The 21,464-nt window shown below is 34.3% G+C and overlaps 1 protein-coding gene across 1 annotated transcript in view; it reads right to left on the bottom strand.

Moving 5' to 3' along the window:
- Window positions 1-19,890, bottom strand: part of LOC122533421 (breast cancer anti-estrogen resistance protein 1-like) — a 102,646-nt gene extending 82,756 nt beyond the window's left edge. Inside the window, exon 1 of the mRNA XM_043663080.1 lies at window positions 19,509-19,890. Within this exon, the coding sequence (XP_043519015.1) occupies window positions 19,509-19,553 (45 nt within the window). The 5' untranslated portion in view covers window positions 19,554-19,890. The remainder of the gene's footprint in view (window positions 1-19,508) is intronic.
- Between the last annotated feature and the right edge of the window lie 1,574 nt (window positions 19,891-21,464).

Genomic DNA, 21,464 nt, shown 5'->3' with positions numbered 1-21,464 from the left:
CTTATTCTCATATTATTTTTTCTTTTATGTTTACATGCCTACCAAAGGATAAAAAGCGAAGTGGCAAACATCGATTTTGATGAAATTTGGCATAAGTTTCCGAAAAAATATTTGACACGAATTTTTTTTTTTTTTTTTTTCTCCATCATTGGCAATCGTCGATGTTGAAGGTGAAAACTAATCTCAAAGTTGAGGGTCCGAAATATATTTTGTCAAATATCTCGAAAATTACTGAAAATACAGTTTTTTAAATTAGTGTTTTAAAAAAACTAATACATTTTAAATATGTTTGAACAATATGTTCAAAAACTGTGTTTTTCATAATTTTTTGATGGTTTCTCCAAGTAAATCTCAATACATTTTCTCGGTACGTTCCCTGTACTCTCTCGATCGATTAGTAATAAATCATTTATAGTAGACATAAAGTCGCGTTTCCTCTTTTGAATCCTTTCGTGAAATCTCCTGGTTGAGAACTCCTGTGATAGGTGAATTTCCTCCAAGAAATGTTATCACGTTTGTGAGTTAAACAACGAGATTCCTTGGAAGATAGTGAAAGGTAAGAATTATGGTATCATTCTGCTTTTGAAGAGTACATTTATCTCGTCTTAATTGCGCGATTAATTAGTTTCTGTTATTATATTATATTGTTCTACGACTGATACAATCAAAATCACCAATGTTTTCATTACGAAAGTTTAACATTCAAATACTTGGCGATTATTGTATTGTAATTACCATTGGGAGAGGGTGAAATTGAAATTGAATTATTATTTTAAGATCACAATTATTCGTTTAATATAAAATATCTGCACACTCTTTCCAAAATTATCTAAAATGGATATAGCTGAATTTATTCCGTGACTTAAGACCCGAAAAGTTCTATATTAAAGTCGCATTTCTCCATTTCAACGCTGCAAAATCACGCGATTTTACACAAGCAAATCTTTCGTTTCGTGATCGTGGGTCATAAAACGGGTGAGCACACTTGAAACTATTTTCTAACGCGATTATGACTAACGTGAATTACGATCTACGAGGGCACGTAACTGTAACGAATTAAAAATATAAATAAATAGAATTAAAACCACGCGTTTTAAAATTACATGTACACTCCCTTTCAGAAATCTTAAGGCAAGTATTATATTTGTAAAATAAAAATAGAATATAAATTATACATACGCAATATGCAATATATAATAAATTGTTGCATTTACAATAAATACATATAATTAAGTATAATAAATATAAAACATCTTATATATAATATTTGTATCATATTAATATTATTATATTACAATACATGCATATAATAAAATTAAATTAAATACAATACATATAATATGATTAAATACAATAAATATTTATGTTATATAACACAAACATACTTTATATATTACACAAACATACTTTAAAATAAAGACTCTGTTAATATATTAATGTATTGTATTATATAAGTATTATATTTATATTAATATTGTATTATATAACTTTAATATTATATTTATTATATTTTATTATAGTATTTATATTAATATTGTATTGCATTGTATAATATTATATTATTATATTAAGTGTCCTAAGACTTTTGAGCGAGAGTGCATATATTTCAATGAAAATACGTCGTAAAAGACATCAATTATGATGAATTAAACAACCACGTGCAAACATAAAATGATTACATCCGAGAAATATCTACGCCTTGAGAAATTTTCTCGTTTTTCTTCTTTTCTATTTTTCCACTTTAGCTTCCACATTCGAGGAATTTCTTTCGTAACTTCTGCAATCTCGGAGAAAGTAATTAACAATTCATGCACGAAATGAACGAAATTTTGCACACACGAGCTTCATTCATTCATTTCTTGAATTTATTAATTAGCATGGTTCCAACATCTTCGACATCGACCATGCTACGCGATAATAAACTTACGTCACTTCGGTTTGCCTGCGAACAAGTAGCGCGTCCCGATGCTTGGCTATGCGCTGTTTGAAATTTCATTCCACGAATGACTTTTGCCTTCGCAACAGATTGCATTAAACGTATATACGTTTCATAATTGGCGCGTTACTCACGTTCCTCAACCTTCCCGCGTGTCTAATTTAAATCGTGTACTGAGAGAGAAAATATTATGAAAAATCACCCCTCTGTTTTGAGAGAATTTTCCTGGAACGAAGCTTCAGAAATTTTTCCAAGCGTTGAAATTATAAAATTGTCCTGATACGGTTATTGCAATGATCAAATAATTATTCGACTTTGATGCTGTACCTTTTAAATAATTATAATTATAATTATTTGGTAACTCGATCTCTTTATTTTTGCAATTTTGTCATAGTTTCTTTTTTCATAAAATATTGAAATATTACTATTCTGTGTTTATACTATTATTTTATGTAATATCTGCGATATTAATAATCTTTATAATTATATATATTTATATTATATAATACTTATATATATAATATAAACAATATAATATAATATTTATATTATAATATATTAATATATTAATTATATAATATATTATAATATTTATATAATATTTATATAATATTTATATTATATTCTTTACAAATAAGTAATCTTTATTTTCTGCAAAATATTTTCTAAACAATATCTTCGTATACTTCCTATAACTGTGTTGATGGCACGTTTTTCTAATTCTGTCTTTCTTTTCCCTAAGAAAAACCATTTAAAATACTAAAATATTACTATTCTATCATGTCAATTTTATTACACAATATTATATAATATTTTATTCTATGTAATTTCTGCAAAGAAATCTCGTTGCAGTTAATTAAGACCAGATAAAATTTACAAGATCTCAAAGAGAAAGAGACACCGTGCTTCAAATATTTTTGATTCTACGTTGATCATAATGTTGAAAATTTTTATGGCTAAATAATGTTGGAAAATTTTATGGCTAAATCCACTTGGAAAATACAGCTCGCTGACGTTTACGACTGAACAACGCCAGCGCACGCACGAAGAAGACGCGCGCTTGTATATAGGTGCGGATCGTAATGCTGAAAGCACGCAGGAAATTGTTGCAGAGGTTAAATGTCAATAAATAAAGCGAGCCGTCACGAGGCAATCAGGCGAAACTTTACGTCCTACTCTTCTTGACGATTGTTTGCCTTTCTAGATGCCGAAATCAATTGTCACGACGCTTGGGATATTTCCACACGCGGAATTCTTCTTCGGTTTCTCAAGTATGGACGATGAAACATGGAGCACAGAGTAAATTGTTTAATCATTTTAATAATTGGCAATTATTAAAATTATTTAAACAACGCGCAACAAACTTCGGAACAAATTTACGTACGCTCGATGAAAAATTGTCGTAACTTTGTAAGAAAAAATCGTAGAACAGTCTGACTTGACTCATTTCGAAACATAAAGCTTCTAATTTCACGGTTCGTTCGCTGAGTTTGTTTCTCTCAAAGATGTTTTCAAACCACTTTGGGAAAACGATTCAAACGTCTTTATGAGAGACTTTATTTGCTGGACGAACAGACTCCGAGCAGGTCACATGCAATTAGCTGCTTCCCTCTTTAAAATTAACTTAGCACTTGATAGAAAATGTCAGTGTGGCAGTTTAGGTTTCAAGATCTTTAACCATATAATTTGGCAGTGGCCCAATCTCAACGACAATGAGGAATGTCTTAGTTAATAAACTATGTGGAATGGGTTATTTCCCTCCCCACACAATGGACTTCTTTTTAAGCAAACTATACGTTACTCCTCTGTTGATTATTCACAAATTTCTCAAAAGCCATGGTTGGCATCTGTAACGGATTTGTGTCGAGTGCTTAGCTGTGTTTCTCATGTGACTTAACAGTTCTCTTAGTTTTAGTTGTAAGCTCTAGTTATAAGTATGTAAATAGCAAACATGTATCTTAGTTGTATATCAGTGTAATCCTTGTACAAAAGTTTGCGAAATTGTTTCGGTACTGTTAGTATGCACAGCAATGTGCATGCTACTAATAACTCTGTAGAAGGTTCTATAACGTAAATAAAAAAAAAAAAAAGAAAAAACGTCTCTATGAACATTGGAAAAATTTGTTTCATAACCAAATCCACCATAATTTTAAATATTGAAGTCTCGCCTTTGCAACGATCCCTTAAAATCTGCTGTGCGATTTTTTTTCACAAAGTTATAGGAGTTTAAACTATCGACAATTTTTCATCGAATGTACAAATACTTGTGCACGTTCAAACGTCTCTGTGAACACTGAAAAAATTTTTTTCGTGATCAAAGCTGTCACGGTCTTGAAGATCGAAATCTCGCCTTTGCAACGACCCCTTAAAATCTGCTGTGCGATTTCTTTTCACAACGTTATTAAGAGTATAAAATGCAGGCAATTTTTCATCGAGGCATTTTTGGAGCCACTTTTCAAATGATCTTTTTACTCAAGATTGATCAATTACGATTAAGCTTTGCCATCGGTTTCAAGCGATAGGATCATACGATCTGTTGGAACACGGTGTTACTACCTGGCAAAGTATAAAGTTACCCGATCGATCAATCGTTCTTTAGAGTGTATCGTTACTCGTGTTACGCTTCGTAACGTAAAAGTCTGCTCGGCTATGAGACTTGGAACGCCGTGAAATTACGATACTAGCGTTTATTTAGATCGTGGAATTTTTTTTATCGTATAAAGTACTATGATATATTGATATTTTGTCGTTTAGAGTGCCAATATAGGAATACTGGAAAGACGACAGATTATTCGCACAACGTAGATACGTATCAGATTTTTACAATAAAAATTGTAATGCTTTCTGACAACTAAATTTAAATCTTAACTGATACCAGTTACTTCAAAATTTTTAGAATTTTTAATTTAATCCAATTTAATGGATAGAGTTAAATATTTATACAAAATTTGTACTTAATCTTGATCTTCAAAACATAAGTTTTATTAGAAATTGTAAAAATTGAAAATAATTAATACTGAAAGACTATTAATTGGAGTATGACAAGCAAATTAGACGTGATTTAATCGTATCACGTACCATTTTCATGTCAATTTCAAGTGGGCACCCGCAGAATCACATTAACAATTACCAAGCATCTCGAATTTCCTGCCAAACCCCCATGAACCCGAACTTTATATATGAGAAATTGATTTCAATATACGTACAAACGATATATATTGATCGATATACAATGGATCGTATATCAAACATACTTTCTAAACTCTCTCTTGCGTGTTACACCTACACCACTGAGGTATCAATTTCCACGAGTATAAAATATGAAAATATATAAAATATGTAAAATATGAAAATATGTAAAATATGTAAAATATGAAAATATATAAAATATTTAAAATATGAAAATATATAAAATATGTAAAATATGAAATATATAAAATATGAAAATATGTAAAATATGTAAAATATGAAAATATGTAAAATATGAAAATATGAAAATATGTAAAATATGAAAATATGAAAATATGTAAAATATGAAAATATATAAAATATAAAATGTAAAATATGAAAATATATAAAATATAAAATGTAAAATATATAAAATATAAAATATAAAATATAAAATGTAAAATATATAAAATATAAAATATAAAATATAAAATGTAAAATATATAAAATATGAAAATATATAAATATAAAATATATAAAATATAAAATTATAAGAAAAGTACAATCACAGCGGAGAACCCCGCGAAATTCGGCGACTCGCGGTTAGATGCAAATCGATCTCGCGTGATCCCCGGCACCGCTCTTAGCATTTTTCTGCTTCCTGCTTCCGCACGTGTGACGAGCGTACAGTTGGAAACGGAGCACGTACGTCGTCTGACTACTTGTTGCTAACTAAACGCTCGGCCGAGAGAGCGAGAACAATCGGTGCCGGCTATAAAGATCTCTCTCGCGGTAGCAATATGGCGCAACAAGCCTTCTCTCCTGCCTCTGTCCGCGATACCCGGCGCGCACCTTTGTTCTCTTATCACCGCGACACGGCGAATGCACGCCGGTGATAAATAAAAAGAGCTTAAAGCTCACGTCTGCGTGCAGAGAGAGAAAGAGAGAGTGCGATTCTAATTGCCAGCGAGCTTTCGGTGAATTCTCTTCGCGCGGAATTAATTACAGGCTTTGGTGAATGCCTCCTTTTCCTAAACAGCGGTTAACGGCCGTTGCCAGAACGTTGCTGTTTACCGGTGTTAATTTATCGCCTGGATTTGCAGCTGTTCTTCTTTGCTCTCTCTTTCTCTCTCTTTCTTTCTTTCTTTCTTTTTTGTAGATATCTGTTGTAGTTCGCGGCGAAAGGTGGATTTAAAAGTACACAATGGATGTAATTGAAAAAAAAATTTGGAAACATGTGCGAATTATTCTTCGCGGAACTGGAATTCTGGATATGGATGTAAGAAACTTGGGGAAATTTTACACTTTATGCGTAAAAATTTCATCTTCGAACGAAACTGATCGTCTGAAATTATATTTCGTAGAGGGGGATGTTTTAATTCTAAATTGCTGATTCGAGAAAAAGTGAATTTTCTACTGAAGACGTGGTAAAGACATAACTCCTTGCACTGGCAACTGGTTCGCGGACCATAACGAGCGACCGAACCGTATACAATAAGTCGTCGGTATGACTGTCACTGGATAGAAATTATTAAGAAGTAATAAACTTGCCATTTGTTTTGCCTGGGTTACATTTAAATATACTTAAAACTGAGAAAATGTTACAATGTTGGAACAAAAGATTCTCGACGTGCGTGGCAAGAGGTTAATAAACGATAATAAAACAAGTAAATTAGCTATATACACATGTTCGCCTATGAGGCGTTTAAAAAAATGCCGCCAGATACAGTAGCGCACGAAATACAATTAAAACTTTGTTTTTAATCGTATTTGATCTTTAAAACTCTGAAATTGTATACACCACGTATACACTCGAAATTGATTCTTCAGATTAGCACTGTTGTTTTCCAATTTTCGCACAGCAAAGAATGTTTGCGCCCGGGGCGAAATTTCCGTTTTCGTTCAAATTTAATACACTCGTGCGCGTTATTATGCAGCAACGCGTAAATATTTGCCGGTTCAGTGTGTTTCCCAGAAAGTATGGAATATGATTGGAAATTAAAAAAAAGAGGGTGAACGGAGGGTGCGTTCGAAAGATGTCTATAGCAGTGGCATATAGGGGTTGCCCGCCCCGAGGCCGATCGATTCCGAGCTTCTCCAGACCACCCCAACCTGGGGTGGTCCTTTCCACCCTGGTCAATGTCACGTTAGATTAGAAATCCACCCGCGTTTCTCCTTCCGATACCGAGATTATACTGTTTCACAAATATCCAGCCGAAATATCCTCCGTCCCTAAATCATCGCCTTTACCATTTTATACCTCCTCTCTTACCATTAGTACCTCTTTATACCACCTCTTTTACCATTAGTCTTGTCATTAATTTTATTTTCAATGAAAGACGACTAGAATTAGTCCTCGAGTGAAAGTTTTGAAAATTCCTTTCGTTGAAGAATAAAACTAAATCATGAGAATGTAATACATAGTATCATCAGAATGTATTTTAGACATATGCGTGTATGGTATTTTTATCAGACTAATAGTGTTTACTACATATACAGTATTTTAGAATGTATTACATTCAGCGTATAGTATTTTTACCAAATTTATTAAGTATTTTCACCAATATTTGTTATTTTACCAAAATAGTATTTTTAACCTCCTCTTTTACCATTAGTACCTCTTTATACCACCTCTTTTACCATTAGTTTTGTCATTAATTTTATTTTCAATGAAACGGAAAGACAACTGGAATTAGTCGTCGAGTGAAAGTTTTGAAAATCCCTTTCGTTGAAGAATAAAACTAAATCATGAGAATGTAATACATAGTATCATCAGAATGTATTTTAGACATATGCGTGTATGGTATTTTTATCAGACTAATAGTGTTTACTACATATACAGTATTTTAGAATGTATTACATTCAGCGTATAGTATTTTTACCAAATTTATTAAATATTTTCACCAATATTTGCTATTTTACCAAAATAGTATTTTTAACCTCCTCTTTTACCATTAATTTTGTCATTAATTTTATTTTCAATGAAAGACGACTGGAATTAGTCCTCGAGTGAAAGTTTTGAAAATTCCTTTTGCTGAAGAATAAAAATAAGATCTATGAGAATGTAGTACATAGTATCATCAGAATGTATCTTAGACACATGCGTGTATGTTATTTTTACCATATGTCCACAGACTTATAGTGTTTACCACATGTACAGTATTTTAGAATGTGTTACATTCAGCGTATATATATTTTTACCAAATTTATTAAATATTTTCACCAATACTTGCTATTTTACCAAAATAGTATTCTTAAATGCCGAGAATGTTTAACACCGAATGAGGAGCATACGCGTATTAAGAAAGTCTGATTCGCCTATCGTTCAACTTAATTCAATTCATCTTTTAATTAATTCAATTCGTAATTTCGAATCAATCAATGATAAAATTAATTTATACTTATTATTTTTTTCTAGAGATCGATCTCCCGTCGTCCAGAGTTAAATCGTCACGGTAGGTCACAAGTATAGTTTAGAATTGAAAGTCATTGCAGGACACGACATCCCTAATTATGTTCAGCTATCGTTGGCGAAATCTCGTCAGGATATCTCGCGAACCTTGCTTTTGAGAAGTTGGATCTCGGTTGGTTTTCGCTCGAAACGTTACAACATCTCTCTCTCTCTCTCTCTCTCTCTCTCTCTCTCTCTCTCTCTCTCTCTTTCTTTTCACTCTTTGTGCAATGTAATATTCTCCGTTAATGAGAACGTAATGAGATTCTTTCGATGAAACGGTCGGATAATGATAACCGCTTCAGCCGAAAGAGAAGGATTCGCCTGGCGGCGAAATAAAACATCGCGTACCGGGTGCGATAAAGGCGATAATGCGTGATTAAGGCGAGGCAAGACAGTGGATGATGTTAAAAAGAAGAAACATTTTACGACGACGTTATATGGGTCAGTTAAAAGTGGTTGTCAAGAGAGCAGAAGTACCGTAGTAGCGGCGGTGCTGCTGCTACCCGTTGAGCAAAGCGAAAATGTCATACAGACAGGAGAACTCTCGACGAGGAAGAATTCCTTTTACGCGAAACGTAATTTCCCGTTCTTATCGCGTATGCAAATTACTTTCCTAGCACGTTTTTTTTCCATGATGCCATGAGAAACTGAATCGGGCGATATATTTTACGATCGTAGACGTAATAAAGTTAAAGTAAAAAACGAAACGAAGTTTAGAAAGGTTTCTTTTTTTTTTTTTTTTTTTTTTTTTTTTAATAACAGAGATCGTAATATCACGCAGTGGATAATATTTTTAACGAAGATCGTAATGTATGATACGAACGAAATATATATGGAACGTTTTATAACGAAAATCGGAATTATGAAGGAATATTGTAAAAGAGTTCAAAAGAACGTGAAAGAATATCTATCCTTGAAGAAGAGTTAATAAAATTGCAAACGAGACTTTACCACGCTTGAGGAAAATAATATTTCTGAAACATGCACGTAATATGTGTTTTTGATATAGCTTTACGTGTCGATTGAACGACAAATTTGAATTGAAATTGAGAAACCTGTTACAGTGTGTGGAAAAAGTGTGAAGAAAAAAACATAATAAAACCATTAATGACAATTATTATTATTATTAATGGCATTAAGCGAATTGTCCACATAGAGAAATCAATTAACCAATCGTTAAAGTGCATACGCTAAAATGTGTATCAGAAATTAAAATAAAAATTAAAATAGAATAAAATAATGTATCAGAGATTCCTCTGATACATCCGATCTACAAAGATGATGATTATCGATCAACTATTAATATATATCAACATCTTGACTCCAAGACATTGTGCTAAAACAATGACAGAGAATAACCTATCACTATATACTGTTCACTTCCCATTATACACTTTCTCCTGCCATTATATCACGCAATTCAAAGATCTTCTTACGAAGTAAGATAATTCAAACCTAAAAAAAAAAAATAATTCGAGCATGTTTTCACTAATTTTTAATTGAACAATCCTTGACAATCCACAAACTTCCTAGCTTAAAATTTTAACTCAAACGTTTGAATATTTGAACATCTTTTGAGGATGATCGATTCTTTTTAATCGAATAACCCTTAATCACGGTAATCTACGGAGGTTTCTCGTTTTAATCTACCCTCAATCTATCTTCATTTAAAGTAGATATATTCTATCTAGATAATAGATCTTCTACCTGTCGCTCAGTTAAAAAACGATTTTCTCAACTGTGACGGACAAGAATGCTGAATTGATTATCGCGTAATGTGGAATTAATGAATTTCTTAATTACCGTCGTCAATTCGATCGTCGACTCGTCATCCGGAAACAATTTACGAACAAAAGGTTCTCGAATTAAAAAGCAAACGTGAGTGACAAACGATTCCACGGATTATTTCTCGCGTTTTTCCCGCAAGAATGTCGTTCGTAATTTCTTCCCACATCGAGAGGGGGAAGGGAAAATCCATGGCGCGCGTGAGGATTTCCAATTTTTTCGGATTACGTCGCGTAAAAATCCCGTCGTATCGGCTTCTTCACGAAAATTACTCGAGACAACCGGGACGAATGCACGAAATATTAATAACGAGCTGAAAGTGGGTCGAGCGTCGATCTGCTTGCACACGTCGAATATCAAAATTAATCGGAGAAATTTCACGATACGCAAAATGATTTTTCGTTCGTCAGAACGATGGGCAAAAGGACGCCCAAGTGATTTATTTCTAGTGAAATTAGGGGGAAAATACGAAAGAATAAAACCTACTCTTACTTTCCCGCTCACTAAAAACATCCTTGAAAGAAACGAACTTAGGACAATCGAAGTAGAAACTTTTAACATAAAATTAAATTTATTATGTGATTTCTTTTTACGAAGTTACAAGTTTAAAGACAATTTTTCATTTAAATACATTGAAACTGACTCCACGAAAACAGTTTATATTTGCGAGAATAGTGACAACAGCATAGAATTTTTCTACGAAAGCCAAATATCCTACAAAGTATTACATACTTTCCTTTGTTTGTATTCTACGTGCAAATGCTCGGTAAAATATTATTTATGTTAAAATTCCACGTATGTGTTTAGTTTTGCCCATCACTGTGTATACTCATTTATTAGAAAAAAAATGCAACTATTTTTTGGCCAATTTAAATTCCTCCAAAAAAAAAAAAAAAAAAATCTGATAAAACACTACGCGCTCCAAAATATTACATGCGCGTGAATTTAGGTTAAGCAAAAATTTTCTCGATATTTCTAAAGTGTATATTATACATTATATAAAATATATATTTTATAAATTATAATTATAATAATCTTAATAATTATTTTATAATAAAATATTTATTTATTTTTACAAATAATATATTTTATAAATAAAATTTAAACATGCGCCTACTGCGAGAATTATTTCGACAAATCGGCCGAAACGTCTGGAATTTCATAATTCCTCTTGTCTGGTTGACAAGCCAACAATTAGAAGTATTTCTGCCGGGGCAAACGCGAAGAAACGAGGAATTTAAATCAAAGTGTGCACACGCAGCCGGCTAGTAGCAAGTTTTCGTCGTCAAAGAACGCAAGGGCCGGCACATGAAAGCGCGATACCACAGAAGTCACGGTATTCGTGACGAGGGCATCACCGTTAACACACATAACGCGATCGTTAACAGAAAGCATGCGCTCGAAGAGTAGCAAATCTACATCGTTAAAGTCCCTCTTCCCCATCGTCGAAACAATCGCACAGAACTTTTCTTATTAAATTTTGCAAATTTCTTTAATTCCTCCGCGACACGAGGCACGATTAAAAAATTTGCTGTTCTCCTCTGACATGTGCTCCCGCTTTGAAGTATGTGAAAAGAGATCGAGCAAGGAGGCATGCATTTTTCCGAACCGTTTTTTTTTCAAAAAAAAAAAAAAAAAAAAAATTCTGCGCTCGCGTTGCGAAAATAACAAAGAGCTCCTCGTGTGTTCGGCAACGTGGAGTCGAAACATTTGCAACGAACGAATAGAATCCTTTAATACCGAGATGATACTATTCGCTACACACGTACGATTATGCTCCGTTTAAGACAGACAGACGATACTTTTCGATTCTAAGTGAAACTTTCCAGTGTTTCGTCCCCTATGTAAACGTAGAACGAAATTCCGAATCTTATCATATAAAACAATGAACAGTGAAGACTTAAAATAAAAGAGAAGATTCTATTTGAAATAACAATGAAATTTACTGATGATGACGATGACAAGGAATTGTTTGACGCCTGAAATAGAACTGTGCTTCAACCTTCACAGCTGGCTCATTGTTAATTTTAACTTAATTTTACTTTCTACGAAACTACCGTTCGAATATAATACATAATGATTTTCTAGAAAGTAAAATTAAGTTATATATATATATTTCACTATCGATCGATTACGTTCGAGTTTCCTGAAAATCACCAAGCTGACCCCGTTTGCCATTTAAAGCGATCTCATGGCCCTTTAAACGTGCCTCGGACATGCAACATTAATCTCCTTACGTTGCAAATACTTTCGTCCATTTATCATACCATCGACTTTCCAACTTAATCTTCCTTTTCTGCCCAGCGATCACGTCATTTCCGTGCTTGCAAAATCTGGCGTGATGGTTTTACACGGTATTAGAACCGTAGGATGATGGAAACGAAATCGTAATTCGACAACACGCACAACTAATCTTCCTCGTAAATTATGTATATATATATTTCTTTTCTCTTCGAGAAATAAAATCGTATCAACTACAGTGGGTGTAAAAAGTATTCGTACAGTGACTAATCACGACTAAAATGCTGAATTTATTAAACAATATTTTTCAAACAAACATGGTACATCCATTCTCCAAAGTCTGTAGAACAACGATATCAAATAAAAAAATATATATATATTCATATTGTTTATATAAATAGATGTACCATGTTTGTTTAAAAAATATTGTACAATAAATATTATTATTCAGCATTTTAGTCGTGATTAGCCACTGTACGAATACTTTTTACACCCACCGTATATTTCGAAATTTATAAATCTCAAAAAATTATCTCAAGCCTTTAACTACCGTCACAAACAAGACACTACTAGTATGAACTATATTTCGAAATTTATAAATTTCAGAAATTACCTCAAGCCTCTAACTAATGTCACAAATATATATGTATGTAGTTGAATTTTTAAAATCCGCTTTAACGGATTAATATCAAAAATCCAAACGTGTGTTTTGTTTTGCTCATCATTGTACGTATCAACTACATATGCTTTAAAAAAAAAAAAAAAAAAGAGAGAATACGCGCTCGTAATAATATATAAAAAATTAGTTACTTGTATTTTGTAATTAGTTAGTTACGCTATAAAATTAATCGTCTATTACGTACTTATCTATCTCATCGCGTTTTCATACTTCTCATCACGAGAATAATTGTCAAAAATAAACTTCCGGATTTTCGCGAAATTACGAACAAACGAAACTAACTCGGGCGTTTTCTATTCCGTGTCGTTTCCATTTCTATCGTGTTCGCATGCAATTCTAATTAATCTTCTATTATACGTTACAGAACCACCATGATAGTAACACAACCACTCTGTATATCTACATCGTGTCAGATGGCCTGAGTAGTTGTGCAAACGCGTTCAATCGATACGCAAATAAACACACGATTAAGAAACTTCTGCGAATGATTTCAACGTATTTATTATACTGTCGGTCGTTGAGCAACCAGGCGTACATTATACGTACGTTTCCGTAAATGGTAACGAATGTGTGCCAATGTGTATCTCGAACCCTTTCGCCGTTATCGTATAGACAGCAATTAATATCAAGACTAAAAATAGTTCGTTTGCTTTGCGGCTTGATTGAAAACTGGACCAGGATTCAGCGGAAAGAGACGTATTTTCTCATTGTCCTCCGCGGTCGATAAAAGGGAAAGAAAAAAAGAAAGGAAGAAGAAACGGTTTAGAACGGTTATTTAAATATCAAGGATGAAGGCAAAGCGTTTTGTTGCTCGATGTAATAATAATTCCACTGAATGGAATTTCGAGGTTCAAGGTTCACGCTGTTAATAAAAGATGACTGAATAAGTAAGTTGCTCTCCGGCTACTCGGAGCAGCTTGCATCTGCTACGAAGTGAAATCTGTCGTTTCTTTTTTTCCGAGCCGTTGGACTCAAAAATAAAATATTCAGAATTGTTGTTTAAATATTAATATATACGTTACAGAACGTTGCAATATAATATTCGCGGTCGAAGTTTGTTGCAGTTGTTTAATACGATAACACGATATAGAGAAAAGTAAAGAAAAAGTAGAGTAATTTAGGGAAATTATTTTTTTTAATTATATAACTGCTACACACAGAAAAAAGGATGAAAAGTTTTCCTAACAAGTTTCGTGAGGAAGTTTCAATGGAACTTTCATCGTTTCAAGCCTAAAAAGCATCTCATTAAATTTAACTATCGTTATATGAAATTTCATGAATTAAAATTCGACTGACTTATCGAGCGAAACTGTTTGTCAAATTTGTCAAAATGATATTTCTCCGATTTGTCATATCGTCGTAATTCGAACTTAATTTTCAGTTCGATCGAAATTTAAAATTTTCGATTAAGCCAGAATTTTCAACAGGAAATTATCCTGACGAGTCAGAATGGGAAAAAATTCACATTCATGATCGTGCTGCACGAAATTTGTAGCTTCGTAGTTAGAACCGCTGAAGCGTGTCCAATTATTAATAATTGAAGCTTATAGAATCGATCATGGCGATCGGCATACAGAGATTACAACATTAATTCGAGGCACTACTTCGCGTGAATATCTGTTACGAAAATCACGATCGTGTCCAACACGAACCGCAGTGTCATCGTCGAATATCATTCTTATTCGCGTTTCTGAGAAAACAGGTCATCTTAATGTTTCTCTAACAGGTAAAGGCCACGAGGCAGACGTGTTTAGACGATTTCAATGGGTGAATATGACTCGACAAAAACTACGTTTCATTCTCTCTCGAAGCTGCTGAATCATTAACATTTTCACGAACAAATACAGTACAGTTTAAAGTAGCTTTGTGATTTTTGTCGTGTATTCTAAACACGCTCCAGTCTCTTCGGAGAAGTTAATTACCCTTCGAATCTTGTTAATTGCGACTATTGGCTAATTTCTGTGTTAAGAACGAAATTAGATAAAATTTACTTCTAGGCTTACGAGAAATGAAATACGATTTTCGTCGACACAGTTATATATAAATTATATATAAGAATTTATTCGTAAAGTAAATTCTCATTCATTGGTAGCTAAGAACAGGAAGCCTAAATTTTTGTAATCGACGTAAGTGTTCTTCGTTTATTTTATTTCCTGATGAATTAACTTACTTTTACGATTTATTTCCCAACTGAGGAGAGCTTATCAAACCGGTAACAAATTTAATAAAACTATTTTAAACACTGCGAAATGGAATTTTTCTTAGTAAACAAATATAGAAAGTTCCAAATAAATGTTCATCGAACCAATGTCAAATACGCGGGATAAGTGTATTTGTATTTATAAAATCAATTATATTCCGAAAACTACGGATTCCTTTCGTCGACGTGCAGAACGAGGAACGACGGCATCGACTTTCGAAACAATCGATAAGAGTCCGCCTCTCAAGAATTCTCTGGCCACGTACATCACGCACCTTTCCACGAACGATAAACCTGAAGCGAGCGTGCCGTTCAAGTTCGACGAAATCCGCGACAGTGAAACCTGTCGTGGAGAGAGGAGATAGTAAGGTGTGTTCCCAGTCATCCAGAATACCAAGAAAATCGGATGATATCAGCGAACGGAACCACTTCCGCTCCGTTTGAGCAAACGAGTCAGAATATTTATTTACGAAAACGTTGGCACAGGATTCATATACGAAAATTTTTTAGTCAGAGTATATACACTCGCATTGGCAATAAGTTGATGAGAATTACTATCAAAAAATTAACACTCTAGATTTAGAATTATTTTATCCTGATAATCCAGAAACTTCGACGAATTATTTTGTATTCTATATTCTTCGAATGCTATGTGAAACCGAATAATAAATCAAGGGGCCGATATTTCAAATCAATTTTTATTATTCTGTCTCTTTCCATATTGTATTCTAACAATTTTAAATTTTTTAAAAGAGCTAGGCTAATCAATAGTTGGAATTCGAGCGAATTTGATAATTTCTTTATCATTAACTGATTTTAATAAATTATATCGTTTCCATCTTGTCAAAAATGAATAATCTTCATCGAGTGAAAACCAATGGATCGGATGCATCGATAATATTAGAGAAAATTTTTTTTTTTTTGTTTTGAATTCTTCTTCTCAAAGAGAAGATTACAATCATTAGAGAATTACAAATGTACATCATTATTTTATTGTTTTTATCAAGGATGGAGCGATCGATGCAGCCTGCAGTGATTTCGCTCTTGTAATTGGAGCGAAATCGAGCGAAAATGAACGTTTGCTAACAGCTCTCAGCGACTCTGTTGATGAAATTAATGGCAACAGTATATCTGGTTGCGGTTAGACCAAAGTACACCTGCATTATTTTCGATTGATTAAGAATATTCGATTGTTTCGATAACAGAATTAACAACAGCCGTCGTTAGTTAGATAGTACTATAGATTATCTAGAGATGATCGCATAATATCGATGAAACAACTACCATCGAAGGGAATTTGATGAACATTTTCCACGTTATTTAGAAATCTTCTAATCGACGATTGGAAAACGATCGGCTTCGAGCATGATAGGTATAATTATACTTCCATTGTGTACAACAGACGCAGCCATTGTGCGTTTTATCTTGCATTTGAGAAAAAGAGAAAAATACGCGTGGCGTGTGCTAATGCCAGTGTAAATTGCAACGATAACATCGATAATTGTATCACGATTGTAATGTTCATACGGTTATTACGCTAATAGACCGGAGGTCGATTATTTGGCACAACAAAACATAGCGGCGAGCAAACAATAGCATGGTCCGCTAAAATACCATAAAATTAACGCTGCGACTCTCTCTCTCTCTCTCTCTCAGGCAAGTCAGGTCCTTTATGTTTCAAAAATGAAATTAAAAATACTTATACATTCTACAGTGCTTATCAACGTCTTATATTACATTATATAATTCTATAGTTACATAACTATCAACTACAATGATACGCGATTACTTTTTCAATAAAGATAAAAACTTGGAAAGCAGACAACATGTGAAGTATCGCTGCTTGCCTAAAAAAAGTTATTGCTAGTGATAAGTTAATAAATAAAAAAAGATCCATAACAAAATATAATCGACTTTTCTACATAATAAGTGCCATAGTCATCGTGAAATAAAAAAATGAATAATTTATGATAGAAAAAAAAAAAAAAAGATTTAAATAACTTTATTACGATTGGAAGGTAAGATAAGTTTCTTTTCCCTCGTTTAATGCTCTCTCAGCCGAGAGTTTCTTTTTTTCGTTGCATATTTAACACTATAGTATCACGCTACAAAGTCGAAGCTATTCGTGCGCTCGATGCCATTCTCTATCTTTTCATCTTTTTCCTATTATTACAAGAAATGACGTGTACTCGTCTTGAAACGCTTGTTTGCTTTAATAACCAATGCTTTTAGATATTACTAAAAACCAAAAACCATAATAATACGTTATTCAAGCTATCGCGATCATTCTAATTGTATTCTTTCAATAATGTACATATATAAATATATATATATAGACACAGATTAACTTCATTACATATATATATAATAAATTGACATTTTGTTTGTCCAAAAATTATTTAAAAAAAGGACCAGAGAACTTTTAATCGTCAATAAACCAATAACAGAAATCAATCAATTAATTCAATCAATAGATTCTAACCTCAACTGCACATAACATGTCAGACCTGTATGAAAAATAAAAAACAGCAAAGAGCGTACAGCTTAAAAAGATTGTTCTGAAAATCACATTCTCAAAATCATTGCTAAATCAATATCACTATATAGTTTCCTACGAAAATTAAGCGATAAAATACATATACATGTACCTGGTGGCAGCTTTCAAGGTCGGTGCTCGTTTTAATGAAATATCCGCTGGTATCACATAACCTCTACTTAAATTGCAACCACTCGCAGGAAACGGAATTCCAAGTGTATTTTATGAAATAAAACGACGACTCGCGAATGGCAAGGAACTCGAAACCCGTTTACGATACGTCGGTTAAGCATATTACGCGTAAATGTAAGCGACGCACGACGGAATCACGACGTACGAAATAATCCGGCGGAGTTCGATTAATCGATTGCTCGTGACACTATCGATGAGCTAACCTGTCGGCCGGCGCTAATTAACACTGACGTTTATTATACCGGGAAGAGGCATGGAAACGAGCGTAGAACATTGACAGAACGTGAAGCGACATAAAGAACTTTCTGTTCCCACAACGACCGTGTTCTTTAACCGGCATCGGCGGACCGCAAATATTTGTCTTTTCGCCATCTTGACAGGAGTGGCGCGCTGCTCCAACACTCTAATACAGTACTGTTATAACGATACACCACTAATACCAATCATTTCAAACATTCCCCGTTCAATCAATCGATACTCCCAAGGAAAATCGAATTCTTCGGATAATCACGAAACTTGTACCGTAAACCGTGAGACAATACTAATATCGATTTCTAACAGTTTTTCACTTACGACTAATCGATATTGCGAATTTTATCTCGAATAATGGACGTTCATGCAAGAATATTCACACGCTTATTTTAAATAATAAATCAAGAAATTGTACAGTGTGTAAATTTTGTTCTATTAATATCGATAATTTTTATCAATTTGTATTTCGGTTATCGATACTCTAAAGTATACTTCGAATAAACGTGATTTTTTTTTTTTTTCATACAACTATTATCACATATTCGCGATTTATTATCACATTCGAAGGATACACAACGGTTATTCAACGAAGAATCGCGCAATCGATATGTATTTGGCGGTCACCACTACTCTCGGCCTGTCACGTTAGCAAATCGATATAATCGAACGTTGGTTACGACGTTCACGTATTACGCACATCTACGCCAAACTTCCGACGAAAAAACCGGCGTGCCACTTGGAAAGTGTGTTCCACGAATTTCCGCCACTGCTGACGAAACGAATTTACGAAGTTACGAAACGAAAAACACGAGGGAAAAAAAAAGAGAGTGAAGTACGTACGTACGTGCAAGAGACAGAGTCGAAATTCTCGGTAAAGGCATAAACAAAACGCTTTCGCGTGTCGAGGGGGAACGGAACGCTCGTATTTCGTCGCGCCGGTACAAACACACCCTGGGCCGTATTGAAAGAGGCGAGACTTTCAGGTTGAAGGTCACAACGAACGCGGGACAAATTGAAAATGAAATAATCCGAGAGCGATACTCAACTCGGATCGTTTTCGCTTACCTGGTTCAAAGTGGTGGGAATAATGTCAGGTGTTTGCGGTAACATTTTGCACAGTGATCTGTGGTCGACTGCCCCACGAGTCAAAACGATCTTGCAGCACGCGCGATCGGTAGCATAATATCCTGACCAGAGAACGGTAGAGAGAACACCTTGACAGGATACACACAAGGATCGATCACGAGACGACTCGACACCAACCGTTTATCACTTGCCGATCGTCTTAACGCACTAACTTTTACGTTTATCGCCCGACGGTCTTTATGGTTCCTTCGTTAGAGCCAACTGATCGTTCTTACGTTAGTCGTTTATGAAAATACGATCGATTTTTTTTGCCGCGGCGACAAGACGAAGGAACACTTCCTCTTACTACGAAGTCATGCGCGAGACTGACGGGTCCGGGCGGTGTAGCTAAAGCCGAGCGTAATCGAACGACGGCGGAAACAGCCGAACGCCTATCATCCCCCCGAATGACACACGCGCGCGCACATACACACATGTACACTAAACATTTCTGAAATTTAATCGCTATCGACTACCGATGAGGAGAATTGTCATAGGACTGATCGCTCCAATTCGCATTAGAATATTAATATTAATAAACTTTCGCGAATAGGAAAATCTTCTTATCGATTCGGGTTTGTTTGCACTTTGGGATTATTTAAACTGTGCCAGCAGTTTTGAAGGTTCACATCGATGGAGTGCTCCGTTTTAATACCTGTATCAGATTAGTAGAATTAAGAAGGAAAGTTGGAGAATTGGAAAGTAATTTGGAAACAGAAAAAAATTTCTTTTCAAATCTTAACGAGTTAATACTGTTTTCACGGTTCAACGTAAACGATTATTGTTATTAGTATCGTCTTGAATAAAGTTACTTGCAACGTACATTAACTCTTATCGCTAATGAAAGATTATTCAATTAATTGTTTAATACGAAAGGCAATGATGATTTCATACTTGCTTATGTAACTTATGTAACTTATATTACTATAATATATGATTCATATCATCATATTATAAGGTAATAAATCCAAATGTTCCTTCAAGTCTCGTTAGATAAACGAAAATTCATTTATATCTAATTTATAAAGCCGTATGAACATTAAAAGAGAAAACTCTAGATTTTTATAAATGCATGATCCAATAATTAAGCGGGATTACAGCCATCGTAATACAATTCTCCATTTTTTTCCCCCCTTTAATCCCTACTATTTTAATCTATTCATTTTGCCATAATACTCTACCAACTCACAAGCTGTAGACACGCTGTCGCATAATTCTTCGTCTCTGTAACCACCATTATTTTTCCTGTTCCTCCATTATTCCATTGTTCTCTAACATTCCACTCGGGTTAAGGACGAGGAAACTGTGTCACACATCGTTATTACATTATCGCACGTACGTTTCTGGTCTAGCCGCGCGACGAAAATACAGGAAGGTCCGCGAATTAAAAACCTGCCCGATACAGCAGTCGCTCACTGAGCGCGTACAAGGACAGTTCGTTCTACGAAATACGACTTCATTTCTAAAAGGGGGGAAAGACTTGTCCGCCATCAGGAGCTCGTTTGTATTCACTCTGTAATGGTTGCCTCGCAGGACGCATAATAGTCGTATCTAAAGAGTCGCCTTGCTGACGACAAATTCCTTTCGCCGGCCGCCTCGGCCATACATGGAATTTAAACGCCGCCTCCGCGAGACACAACCTTTGAAATTCGCGGAAACCTCGTTGAAAGATCAAACAATCTCGTCGCTGACATTACGAGGGGTCGACGTGAAAGCGGCGAACGGGGCAAAGTGGAAGAACCAGCGGTGAAACAGGACGACGAATCGGTGAAACAAAAGGGCTCGGTTAAAAATATCGGTTACGTCAACTCGGCTCTTCCAACGGGAGGACCATTTAAGTAGCTTCTTCTACCGAATTGCGTTTGAGCAAGCGTGTTATAATTATCACCAAACGTA

Source organism: Frieseomelitta varia, unplaced genomic scaffold, assembly GCF_011392965.1.
Source record: "Frieseomelitta varia isolate USP_RPSP 00005682 unplaced genomic scaffold, Fvar_1.2 scaffold_527, whole genome shotgun sequence".
Taxonomy (NCBI): Eukaryota; Metazoa; Arthropoda; class Insecta; order Hymenoptera; family Apidae; genus Frieseomelitta; species Frieseomelitta varia.
The sequence above is the reverse complement of the archived record's forward strand: the minus strand, read 5'-3'. Positions and strand labels throughout refer to the sequence as shown.